This window comes from Seriola dumerili, unplaced genomic scaffold, assembly GCF_002260705.1.
Source record: "Seriola dumerili isolate Sdu_G_001 unplaced genomic scaffold, Sdu_1.0 BDQW01000138.1, whole genome shotgun sequence".
Lineage (NCBI taxonomy): Eukaryota > Metazoa > Chordata > Actinopteri > Carangiformes > Carangidae > Seriola > Seriola dumerili.
Window position 1 is genome coordinate 7,100,057 of NW_019174393.1, and position 13,332 is coordinate 7,113,388.

The following is a 13,332-nucleotide window of genomic DNA, read 5'->3' on the forward strand; positions in this document are numbered from 1 at the left end:
GCCATGTTTTGGATTTGATAATGTTATTGCCAGTGGGGACAGGAGAGTGGGGAAAAATAAACAAGGCCACAGTTACAGATTTTGATGGACACAAGATTTATGTTTTTAGTAAAAGGTCAAAATCTTTATGTGAATTCTGAGGATAATCACAGAGCCTGTGTAGTAATGTGAGACTGGCCTGGCTTTCATACTCTCAAGACATTACACTCAGTGTAAATCCAGTATTAATAAAACTCTCAATGTTGATAATCATTACATTTCAGTTTGTGTTTATTGCTCTTGTATCCCGAGTCCTCCCACCCTCATGTCATACCCATGTGCTGCGCTGGGACCGTAAAACATTTTTATAAATAATAGCTCACTGTGGAACCTCAGTAAAAAAAAAAAAGGAAGAGGTTTGTAAACTGAATGATGTAATGCGCTAGGTCCTTAGAAATATCCGACAAGGGAGAGTTCCACTTTGGCTTCAGAGCCTGAGAAACACACACTTGCCTTTCTCCGATAGAGAACAATCCTGGGAAATGGAGGAATTTATGATTGCTCACGCGATGACAGGGCTGCAGGCTTGAAGGAAAAAACATTGAAATTAAATTAGGAATAATTCATTGAGCAGTTAGCACTTTGACAGCAGATCTCCACCTGTATGAGCCACTTTCTGTCCTTTTTATTTTTTAATCTTCCTCCTTTTTTTTTTTTTTGTCTCTGTCAATCTTTTGCTTTTACCTCGCCTGCTCGTTTAATGTACAGGCTGTAGCTCAGTCTCCGTCTCTCTCCCTCGCTCTATGCACTCAGCTCTAAGTTGCAATCTCCAGACAAAGGAAGTCCTCGTCTAGCCCCCCCCCCCCCCCCCCCCCCCCCCCGTCGCTGTCCTTTTCCCTCTCTGGTGTGACGTGCACAAACACAGAACCGGTTCCTAATGATAATCAGAACCCGAGAGAGGATTCTACTTTCACTGTGATTTAAAAGAAGATTTTTCTTTGTTTGCCCTGGTGCTTGAGTGAGCATGAAGGTACTCATTAGTGTCATCTTTACAAAGCCTGTGATACATCTCATTGCATCAAGTTACTATTATCTTCTGTTAATGCGACTGTGAAGCCCACAAATGAAAGTTTATTAACAATTCTTCTTCCAGTTTGTTACAGTTGTTTTGTTTAAACTGCACTTGTAACTGACTTCATTAATTGCAGCATTCAAAATGAAGCCCAGGTATTGACTCAGTGCAGTGATTAGGTTATTCTGACGAAGCAGGAGACACAGTGGTTGAGTCTTGCAACAGCAAATACAATCAATGACTTTTTAGTTCCTGAGAGTGGCTCCTGTGATTCCATAGTTGTGGAACTTGTTGGTCAAAAATGAGCTGTTGTATGCAGAACACATTTTCACCACTGAACCCAGCCCATTGTTTTCTTTGTTTTGTCATTGTTTGTTTGTCTTCTTATTTTCTTCCACGGGGCTGCATGGCTTCAGGAAAATAAAATTTACAATAGTCCTTTGATTGACATTCAGCTTTTGCATTGCAATTTTGTATTTTGTGGCCGCGGATGATCGCATGCTCCTAGCTTATGCATAATGTAATGTGGCTCTTTATTTTTTTATTTTTTAGCAATTAATATTTGACTGGTTTGCCACCCTCGGGCTACAGGCTTAAGCACAGCCAATACTTCAACTGCTACAATGACCAGGCTTCCAAAGAGTTAATCTGATGGAGCTGAGTGGCCTGATACCTGCTAGAAACTGATATGAGATCCTTTGTCTCACTGTCAGTCAACAATCAAATTGCAGAACATTGAAAAAAACATTGACAAATGAAAAACACAAATTTAGAAAACTACAAGCTCCTGTTTATTTCCTTATTGAAAAATTTAAACAATAAAAAAGAATAGTCATAATAGTCAAAAGGTCATTTGTGATGATTTCAGTTTGACTTCAGTGCTGAAGCCTGGTGTCGGCTTGTTAGGGGGCATTGCCTACAGCTGAGTGTAGTTTTTATAAAGCCTGAGGCCAGTGTTTTCCATCCAGCCGCTGAGAGACATGCTGTTCTTTTTCAGGCCTTTAAATCTCTAAAGCTAATGAATTTCATCTTCAGCCTATGACCCACCCAGTTTTTTCCCCCCAAATAAATCTGAAATTGTCTTGAATAGTGAGAAAACACATGCTTTATATATTGTGTTAAAAATGAACCCCACATATCAACAATGTATGGGAAACACTGGTTTCACTGCAGACTGTTTTTCCTTGCGTCCACTTCCCTTTAGCTTTGTTTTGTTTCGTGTTTGTTAGTGTTCTCGCTGGCACTGGCTTCCGACAGGCGACCTAGAGTCAGGAAAATAATATGAGCAGAGATATTTTTAGCTTTGACAGACAGTGTAATATGTATGCCAGCTTTATCGTTAATCAAATTTCGGATATGACTTTCCTTTTTTTTTTTTTTAAAAAAAAAACTTCATCTTGTAGAGGGATTCTCTTGTATGGCTCTGCGTTGTTGTAGCTGCCATCCCATTCATCACTCTCGATCCCTGTGGTGAACTCATTTGTTGCAGTCAGTGAGTGTACACGAATGCAGCTCGTGTCCCCGGTAATGATCCGCTAATTATGAGAATCCACAGCAGCCTCAGGGGTGTGAAGCCACCTGTCCATTTGTGTGTGCACGGGTACCTGTGACATATGTACATGCTGTGTGTGTGTGTGAGTGATTGAGAGCACATGTTTGTGGATTCAATCATATACTCTGTGGCCTGTTTATTACATTTGGCACGCTCATTGCATTTGTCTATTAAATTTTGCTTATGAGTGGATGATCAGGAGGGTGGAAAACATTATTCCATATGAGGCTGTAATATACATCCAGCATGTGTGTGTCAAGATGCAAGATGATGAGCCATTTGGAAATAACAAATTTGTTGTGGACATATGGTAAAATACTCAATTTTATAATATATTCTTTATTGAACTTAAAGTACTTAAAGTATCTATTTTTTTATAATACCAATTGATCACATGACCACTTGTATAAGAAAGGGGTCGCTTATTGTGACTTAAAAGAAATGATCATTTGCCTGTGCAGTTCCCCTGATCATTTTCATCCTCAGCAAACAGATGCTTCCTGCCCAATACAGAGACACAAATTCAAACGAATGCTAATGTGGGTTTGTATCTCCCGGATCTGTAAATATGCGAGTTGACTTTGAAGGTGTTTATTGTGTAAACATGTCAGTGTTCACAGCGTTCTCCTGCAGCCCCCAAGTGTCCAGCTAGTCAGTCTTTATGGGTTTAAAAACATAAAAACACACTAAATATGCAAATAACTCCCTTATAAAATAACAGCTACATTTGTCCCCGACCAGATCCCAACAATCTGTCAACACAACACAATATTACAAAAAAAAACTAACATGAAAAGGATGGAGTGAATCAGCAGAAATGTTTAAGAAAAACAATCAAAGAAATGAAACCATTCATTCTCTTATAATGAAATATTGTATCTGATGATGTGTATGGTCAACAATAATTTATTTCTTCTGCTCTTCCAGCCGAGCCATCAAGACCAACCAGGACCTTCTTCCTGAGACTCCGTGGACCAACATCCTGTATGACGACTTCTGGGGCACCCTGCTCACCCACAGCGGCAGCCATAAGTCCTTCCGTCCACTCTGCACCCTCTCCTTCCGCCTCAACTACACCCTGCACGGCCTGCGTCCGTGGGGCTACCACCTGCTGAACGTGGTGCTGCACGGCCTGGTCACCGCCCTCTTCACGGCCTTCAGTCGCCCGCTCCTGGGTGGAGGATTGTGGAGCCTGCTGGCTGGTCTTCTTTTTGCTTCTCATCCGGTTCACACCGAAGCAGTGGCTGGTGTGGTGGGGAGGGCGGACGTCGGCGCTGCTTTGTTTTTCTTGCTGTCTCTTCTCTGTTATGCGAGACACTGTGGACTTCGTAGGGATCCGCACGGGGCCTTCGAGACAAGGAGATGTGGAAGCGGCTCAGTCACCTGGTGCTGGGGCTGGATGCTTGGAAGCCTGTGGTGTGCAGCAGCCAGCATGCTGTGGAAGGAACAGGGGGTGACGGTGCTGGCGGTGTCGGCTATTTATGACCTCTTCGTGTTCCAGAGACTTCGATTTCGCCAAGCACTTCTCCTCCTGTTGGGAAAGGTAAATGAATGCATGCTGCCGAGGCCGGTGTGTGTTCACTGACTCTTGTTTTGGAGTCTCTACGTATCCAGTTTCCTCTTCCTTACCTCAGAGGCAAACCACAGCCAGCCAGCTTTTAATGGTTCCTGTGTGGTGGATTAAGTTTTTTTTTTTTTTTTTTTTTTGTGTGTACTTATGGTTTTGTTTGTGTGGAAATGGCGTGTGTTTGCTTTTCATTAGGAGTGTAATTAGAAAAGCTGTTTGCACATGCAAACCACACAGTTGGTGCATGGAAAGTAAGCTGTTCTCATTTGTCATCTGCAAACAGGAAGAAACTATATGCAGACGGGGAAGTTTTCCACTTCCTCGCAACACTGCCACCAACTTCAATTTGCAGCAGTAAATAGATGCACATTAATGCAAGGAAATCTAGATTAGGATCTCAGCCTCATTATGTGTACGTATGTGCGTTCATAGCCACTGACGCTGAGCAGGAAAAGCTATTTTCAGGGTGACTTGTTTTTTCATTTTAAGGTGACAAAAAGGTATGTGTAGAAAAACAATAACACAGCCTACTCTGGTAAATGATTTGGTCCACTTGTCATGTAAGCTGTCCAAACATACACGAATGTACACACACACACACACACACACACACACACACACCTTATGCTTCCTCTGCAGGAGGACTCTGCAGGACTCCATTTTCTCCTCCAAACTAAAGTTATTTGAGGAGGACAACCTTGCTGCAGTGACTCATCTGATTATGGGAATCAGTATTTGACTGGAAAGCCTTGCACAGGCACTCCACATTTGATTAGAGAAACAGCTCCTTAGCCAACATGATGGCCCTCGTAAAATGCATAACTAGCGTAATAAAAAGTCCCCTTGGATTTACGGAGCAAGGACACTCTGGCTGTGTGTGTGTGTGTGTGTGTGTGTGCGTGCGTGTATCTGTTCAACAGGATCTTTACGTAGTGGTTTGTGGAAACATCTATGAATACCCCTGTTTGCAATATAACCTTATATTGTGCATCACCAGTGTCCTATTGAAGTTTCTGTTGTATACAAACTCCAGTCCATGTGTGGCTGTCGTATTCGTGCTGTCAGCATCCAAATGAAAACACGTTCTACCTTCAGATGTTCGAGGCTTTACCGTACCTGTGGGGCAGCTTCTCCAGTAGTTGTTTCTGGCAGAGTGATAACCCACTACTCTTATTAAAGGGCTTGCAGTGAGCAGCCCAGAGAGATCAGAGCGGGGAGCAAGAGGGAGTTATGATGTTTTTTCTTCTCTGCGCTTGGCAGGAATGACTCACACGTGTGTGCTTTCACAACCGCTAGACCTTAGCAGATGCAAAACAACACCTGTCTTTCAAATTGTACTCGGCCGTCTAGTAAAGCTGCTAAATCATGTTAGAGTAGCTACGCAGCAGGAAAGCGGATGTAACTCATTTTCTGATGGGGAGACAGACAAATGTATAATACATGTTGTAAACCAGAGATAAGAAAGACACACTTAAAACTTGAACACATCAAAATACTTTTGATACTTTCTACTTCATCACTGTAGCACGTATGGAGAGTACCAAATAAAGGTCTTTGTTTTCTAGATAAGTGAAAGGTAAAGTTTTGTCAGTTTAAGTTAGGCTCCACATTATCAACAAAAAATTATGAAAAAGATTAAAAAAATCAAATGAACTATAACTCTTATTAAACTCTTACTAACTCTTAATAGGGATGATGGGATTGTATTGTATTATCACAGGTTCCCATGATTGTGTCAGCCTCTGTAAACACAAACTAAGTAAAGACAAAACCTTGGAAATGAAACCACAACCTGAAAGACATGGAGCACTACGTGCTCCCGTCTGTTGCATTACAGTCTGAAAGATTTCATCACCCTCAGCGCTTGTCAGAAGCCCTTATGAAAAATCACACTTCTCTGTGTATTTATTACGCAGTAGAGCAGGGATATAATCAGCAGCCTCCACCTCTCTGCTCAGACACAATAGCCCTGGCCAGAATCCCTGTGCCAGCCTGGTGCCAACCCCACCCCCAGCCCCAGCACCTCCCGCCACCACCAACACATCTGGCTCGTTTATCACTCTGGCAATGCCCTCCTCTGTTGCCCCGGTCACGGTTATCTTGGCAGGGAGCTCGTTATGTGCCGGGGCCAGCCATGAGGGCAATCATTTCCTCGATTATGAGCCAGACGTCTCGGGACGCATGGGAACACAAAAGGGAGAGGGATATCTAGAGAGAATAAGTGAGAGAGAGGGAAACTATGCTCTCACTTCCTTTCCTTTATCTGCTCTTGGTCTTTCTCACCCACTGTGCCCTGAAAGCCCTTGGACCACTTGTCTTCTCCTGTATCACACTCTGCCACTGAGGCACTATCAGTTGCTATTGAATTGGATAGCCGGTGGAGAGATTGCAAACATTCATAGTAGAGAACAATGCAACATGTGAATTTTTTTTCTATCCAAAATTTTCCATTTATTCGAAGATGAAGCAAAAGAATGAAAAATCCTCCACATCACATAACCCGACCGCTGCCGCACAGCAAGCCACAAACAATAAGGAAATGCAAATTGGCTCCGGTGTAGCAGGGGGACAGCTGCGCTTCGACCAGCACTCCATTTCTCATCCTATTAACGCCCTAATCAGACCAAGATGAGATTTCAAATGAGACAAGGTAGGACGGAGGGAGAGTTAGAAAGTGATAGATGGAGACAAAGGAAGGTGTGGTGTTAGCGCTGCAGTCTATTGAGAAAGCAAAATGAGTCTTATACGCCAGGATCATAAGAGCATAATGTCTTTGTTCTTTTCACTTTTAGTCAGCGGCAAAAACAAACTGCTTGATGAAAGAGGCTCCAGGCTTTAGACAGGGCCCAGGGAAATAGCTTGCATGAGGAAAAGTCAAAGATCTCTGCTTTGCCTGAGGTAAACCGTGAAACCTTGGCGGGCAAGATTGATTTCATTAGAAGGCCTTTGTTTCAATGGAGCGCTGGGATTTTAAGCATTTACTTGATTGGAAAACAGAGATGTAAGTGATGATAACTTTCAGAAGTCCTGCATGAAAAGCTTTTAATCAAAGGTGTGAAATTAAATATACTTCCTCAAAGAAAAACTAGACTGGATTAGATCACTCCTTCTAATCCTCCATCATTCACACCTTTTGGATTTTTGTCACTTCATTGTGTGAACCTGGAGCCAAATGAAAGATGACAGTTCTACCGGAGGCACACGGACAATGAAGGGATTTGATAGTGTCCTTACCAGTTTGCAATTAAAGTGTTACAGACTCCTCGTCATCGTTTGTCTCAATGAGCGCTGCAGGCACGCAGATTAAGTTCAGGGTAACCAGCTGACAGCTTGATGAATGTTGTGCCAATTATCCTGTAGCAGAAGCAGTCGGCTGTGAAATGATGCCCTCTGTTGCAACTTCTGCAGGATGCTCTTTAGTTAGCTTGTATTCATGTGCATGTTGGCCAGCCAGAAAGACGTGTCTTCATTCTGTCTGACATATCAAAACATTGGGTCTCATGCGAAAAAAACGTGTATTCTTATCTTAAACCACCTACTTTTCGCTGTGAGATTTGGTCATAATAATAAGTTACCAAAAAGTGTGTAAGATTTGATCATTAGCATAGTCCACAACACCCAATGTAAGGCTGCCTGATTTTAGCCAATTTGTGGGAAGTTTCATTCACAAAAATGTCAGCAGAGTGTAAAACAGGACTGCAGAGATTAGAGTCCTGCTCTCGAAAACCAACAGACAAAAACATAACAAATTTAGCAGTGCCAGAGGTGGTATTAGTGGACCAGAAATGTACCACAGTAATATTGAAGCTAGGTGCCAATAAACATTTTGCCCAAGCAAAGTTGGTGAATGCAACAAGCTCCCTTAGACCCTGTTTACACGTTGTCACCTGTGTACCATAGCCAAGTGTAAATGGTTCCAAGAAGCCTTAGAGATAGATTGAAATCTGACTGCTTGCATTCTAGCCAGTTGTTGAAAAGGTGTAAATGCATCTGTTTTCTCCAAGATTCTTGTATTTACTCCTCCAGAGATTAACTCCGTGACTAAATGCTCCTGCAATTTAAACACATGCGATCGTAGAGAAGGTGTGCCAGGCTGTTTGTCTGTTGATTGTCTACTGAATGATCTGTATGAGTGAGGCAGCAGGTGAGTGAGTGTAAACAGGGCCTTGAATCACTTGAATGTGCTAATTAAATCTGTTCGTACCGCTGGCTCTTGCATGAGGCCCATTGTGTTTCTATACTTGGAGCAGGCATTGAAGCTGTTCATAGTTCAATATGATAAAAAATTGATGGAATCTTTCAAGTAACCAAAAATTGGGTTAGCTAAGCTAAATCAGATGCACGACATCTCACCAAGAGCATTAAGGATCCTCGTGTTCCACTAAACCCCCTCTGATTCTGATGTCCCTACATTACTCCAACAGGATGCTCTTAAAATGTCACATTAAAACACAGACAGCTCCGCTGCTTTGATCAGCTGTCCAGCATGCAAGGCTTCAACCTGTGACCCATCTCATTACAAGTCTCTGTGCCTGCAGCAGCAGGGCTTTCATGGGCAGAACTATGGGGTAATTAGGTCAGTCTATCAAAGTTAGTGCCGGCCATGCTGCCGTCTGATGGCTTGGGTGAGTTGCGCCAAGTCAGCAGAATCGAGAGCACATTAGAAAGCTGGAAAAAGAACTGCTTGCATGCCTCATTGTACCTTTCATCACAGTTTAGCATGTCACTGGTAATGCATCAAATATGAGCACTGCTGGATGCGTGTTGTGCAAACACACTGTGTCCAAACGCTGAAAGACCTTTCCATACACATGTCAATGAGAAAGAATTACCCCACAGTAGGCTGATGTGGCTCCCAGTGCAACTTTAACTGAAAGAATAGTTGGCAGTTGAAGTTTTATTTTGGAGCTTCTTTCCAAGACATCTATAATCAATCACCATCATGTTTTTTTGGCGAATAACATTTTAATTTAAATTTCTCAAACAAGTAGTCGAAAAAAATCCCATGCATGATCAGCCTCGTATGTTGGAAAGAGTTATGAGCAGTTTAAATTAGACATGACTTTAACAAGGAAAGTCCGGAAGATTGTTCCCCTGCTGTCTTGCGTCAGTCCACAGCAGCTTTAAACAGTGCACACATGAATTCAGCCATGTCCCGCTGTTTCTTCAGACATGTTTTAAACACTCTGCATGCTACAGTGTCAACAGGCAGACCACACACTTCTGGGATTAATAAAATACGAGCTAATGATGAATAGCACGGTTAAAAGATGAAGGCTTGGGAGCTTAAGAGTGTATGTTTATGTGTGGAAAGAGAGAGATGGGGAGAATAAGAGAGGGGTTAATTCGAGAAAGAAAGTGGATAATAAACTAAAAAGAGAATAAGAAGTAGTTGAGGGAAAGCCACAGAAATTGACACTGAATTTCCAAATGAGGATCCAAAGTGGAGGAGATATGTGGAAGAGAGTTAGGTTCAAAGGCTTGGAGCGAACGGGATGTTACGTTTGACAGCTGGCTGGGGATTATGCCAGCCATCCTCCATGGATACACAGTGATTTCATGAAGGTCAATCAATCATAGCTGGAACTAGTTCCCAGGAATTTAAGTCAGACACCAGTCATGCTGAAAATGGTGAAATCTCTCATCTCTGCCGTTTTGTGTTTCAGTGATGCATTCTTCATTTTTCCCACTGTTAAAATTGTTTGTAAATATGATGCGACATTGAAATCCAGGACTGTTTACTTCAAAGGAAATCTGCACATATTATGTCTTATTCTATTAGTATTAAGTGTTTTAGTATTTTTTATTATTAGTATGCAGTACATACTGTATAGAATTATTATGTATGGATTTGGGATGCAGCTTATGGTTCACACTAAGTTTGCGCATTCACACAAAGTAAAATCAACAATAAAATAAAGTGTCATAGAAAGCAGAGTGAGCCTCATAAAGGTTTCCACATAAAATTTAAATCATTTCAAACACCCGTCTGAAAGTAAGCACAGAAGGTAGAGCTCCCTGTATTAGCCATTGTTGCTCACAACATAGGTACCTACTTGGATTTTTCCTTAGCATGGCCCTCAGTCTCAGAGCGTCCACAAATGCCTGAAAAATACTAGAAATATTTCTCAATTGAAGTTCTGTGGTTGAAGCGAAGAAATAAGGAAAATAATTTTCTTTTCTTTTCACTTACATGAGGAAGCAGAGCATATTTTCTCTTTGCAGCGTGGCTTGTCAAACGCAGGTGTAACTCATAACCTTGATTAGCTCTGCCCTGGCTGCTGTGCATGCTGGCGTAGTGGCAGAGCCGTCGTTACTGTGATTAGTTACACCTGTGCTCCTCCCGCCAGTACACGCCATTAGAAAGGTCTAAGCAGTGTCCGGTATTTTGTCAAAGTTTAGCTGTTTTCCAAACTGAATTCCCAGAGCAGATTCATAGATCCTGAGGTAGCTTTTTATTTTTCATTTTTGGATATTAAGTCACTTTTCTGTACAAAATGTATGAACAGTTGGAGATTACTACAGTTTTGAATTGCCACAAAAGCACAAAACAGCTAATATTAATAGTTGTATTAGTCAGGATAGCGCCCTGCCAATATTCCTTTTACTGTAGAATCACAACGAAAGCTGGAATTGTTTGGAAAATCAATAAATCAACAGCTAAGTAGAGAACTTGAAGGACCTTTTTGGAGCAATTAGAGGCTGCAGTTGAGTAGGGAATAAAAGAGTAATGCTGGATCATTGAAGACCTATTTTCAACAGACCACAGAAGACTCTACTGAGTGGAGAGGAAAGGTCACACCAGACTTCAGCAGTATTGGTTTCCACTCTTACAGAAATCTTTCCATTTCATGGCTGCTTCAAATGACCAACCTGCAACCTGTTGCCTCTAAAAACAAGCTTATTGAAAAAAAAGCTTGTGTTAGGTTGGCTGGGAAACTGTACTGCTGAGTTTGTGAATTCATGGTCATACATCTTTGAAAAGCTGAACCAGCCTATGCTCTGCGGTTTGAAGTGTTTGTGTGTGCGTACGTGTGTGTGTGTGTGTGTGTGATTGATCGGGAAGTCAATTAAGGAACGATTTAGAAATAGACAAGGCAGCGAGGGGTAAAATGAAGCTCATTCACCTAAATACCACAAATGACTCTCTTGCTGGAATTGGCTTATCCTCTGATACCAAGCAAAATTGGATTTCTCAGACAGTTTCCTCCCTTGACAGACAGTATGGGCTCATCCATCAATACGCACCCCCCTCCACCCATCCCCCTTCTTTGTGTAAAAGACACTCTCTCTTATCCTTTGTGTACCACCTTTCAGCTTACAAATCAATATCCAATTTTTTTTTCCACTCTCAGTTCCTCACTACCTCTCAGGGTTGCTCCTTGAACTGGTCTTTTTCCATTTTATTACTTACAAGTGGCTTTCTGTAACTAGCTGAACTTCCCACCTCCACCTCAAGGAACATGCTGTTCCATGTCAGATCTGGAGAAATCAATAACTGAGCTGGAGCCAGAGGGTCAGGCGAGTCAATGCTAAACCTCTTATTCTAATCCTAACATATGGTTTGTTATGGATAACTTGTGTTTTCCATTATGGTTCCTCAAAGTGCTCACGTGAGCTTATTCATGCATTGTAAGAGAGGGAATATTGCAGTCAAAAGTTTATTAATGAGACAAATGAAACCTTGTTCTTTGTGCGCTGTGTGGCTCTTAAAAAAGATTTTATCTGCCTATTGTGCAATTCATTTAAAGAGGATTATACAGAGTCTAAATTATAACCATAGTAGAGTAAACTCACTTGAGAGATAAAAGCAAAAGTAGGGCTACGCTGGATCAACACTTTGAGTTATAGAGGCTCTGGTGGTGATTATCAGTTATATCAAACCCAATACTGATAACACAACTACTTGACCACCAATATGTAAACTTCTGTCCTGCGTAATGATACTACACAGTATAAACAGCACTTACTGTACCCAAGCATGCACACACACGCATAGCTCTAATACCCCTGGGACAAGTTCAAATAGAGTTCATATTACAGTGGTGCTCGGAAAGAATAAATGGGCTCAGAAAATAGGAAGTGAGCAGCATCTCTGTGATCAGCACTCATGATGTTATGTTGTATTTAGTCCACTTGGTAAACTCTGGGAGGAACATGATTAACAAGCACTTTTTTTTCTTTGGTCAAGGCTTCGCCAGGCTGTCTCTGTCCATAAGTCTGTGCTGATGTGACATTCCAGTTTAATCAGTCTTAAATGAAAAAAATGAAATCAAATTTACTTAATCTGGGCAAAAAACACACCACTAAATCAGATTGAAGCAGTAATTGATTTCAGAAAGTATCATCAAAACGTGGTATTGAAGAAGTATGACATCAGAGCATCTGACGGACAGGAAACCTAACAAAAAAAAATGTCTCGCTGTCATCGGTCTCAACAGCTACGCCCTCCCATTTCTCTCCCATGTAATTTCACAAGTCGGTGTCCAAAGGTCAACAGGTCAAGGAAATCATCATATAATCTTGTCACATCTTAGCAACCGTAACGCAACTTCCAGGCTTGCAGACATCTACACAGCCATGGTGAAGCAACTGAAATGAATTATACTTTTGGCCCTGGAAAATACCACATAGTTCCTGAATTAAATTTATGCATCAAAGACATTTTCCTCCCTTTTTTTTTTTTTATAAACAGTCACCCACCGAACGCTCTTTATATTTGCTTCCAAGTATCTATCAATACAGCCATTAGGAGTTTAACATAATTCTGAACTTTTGCTATTTAAACTTGGAAGTTTATAAAGAGACCATTCAGTTTAAGTTGCAGCCAGGGCCCGGGTGGCTTGTGACAGTTCGGTGAAAGGTGTTGCGTGACAGAGGACCTAATGGTGATCATGCTACAGAATTAATGCTCTTATGAGATGTAAACAGCATCTACATACCAACACAATGAAGCCTAAGCTGATTACAAGTCACACTCACTGCAACCCTGACAGGCAGCGAGGAAAGTCTTAGGACGAAAGCCTCTCATGCTTCAAATTTACTTCAAAGTTGACCCCAACTAGGTCAGAACTGAAGGGAGTGAGGATTACTTATGTATGGAAAATTAAAGAAATAATCCTTACTTCACATCCATATGGAAATGTGTTGATTTTGCTCTGC

General features: G+C 41.6%; 1 protein-coding gene across 1 annotated transcript in view; it reads left to right on the forward strand.

Annotated features, from left to right (window-relative positions):
- tmtc2 (transmembrane and tetratricopeptide repeat containing 2) overlaps window positions 1–13,332 on the forward strand; it is a 56,409-nt gene that overhangs the window by 24,964 nt on the left and 18,113 nt on the right. Inside the window, 1 exon segment of the mRNA XM_022749481.1 lies at window positions 3,531–4,146. Coding sequence (XP_022605202.1) covers window positions 3,531–4,146 — 616 coding nt within the window.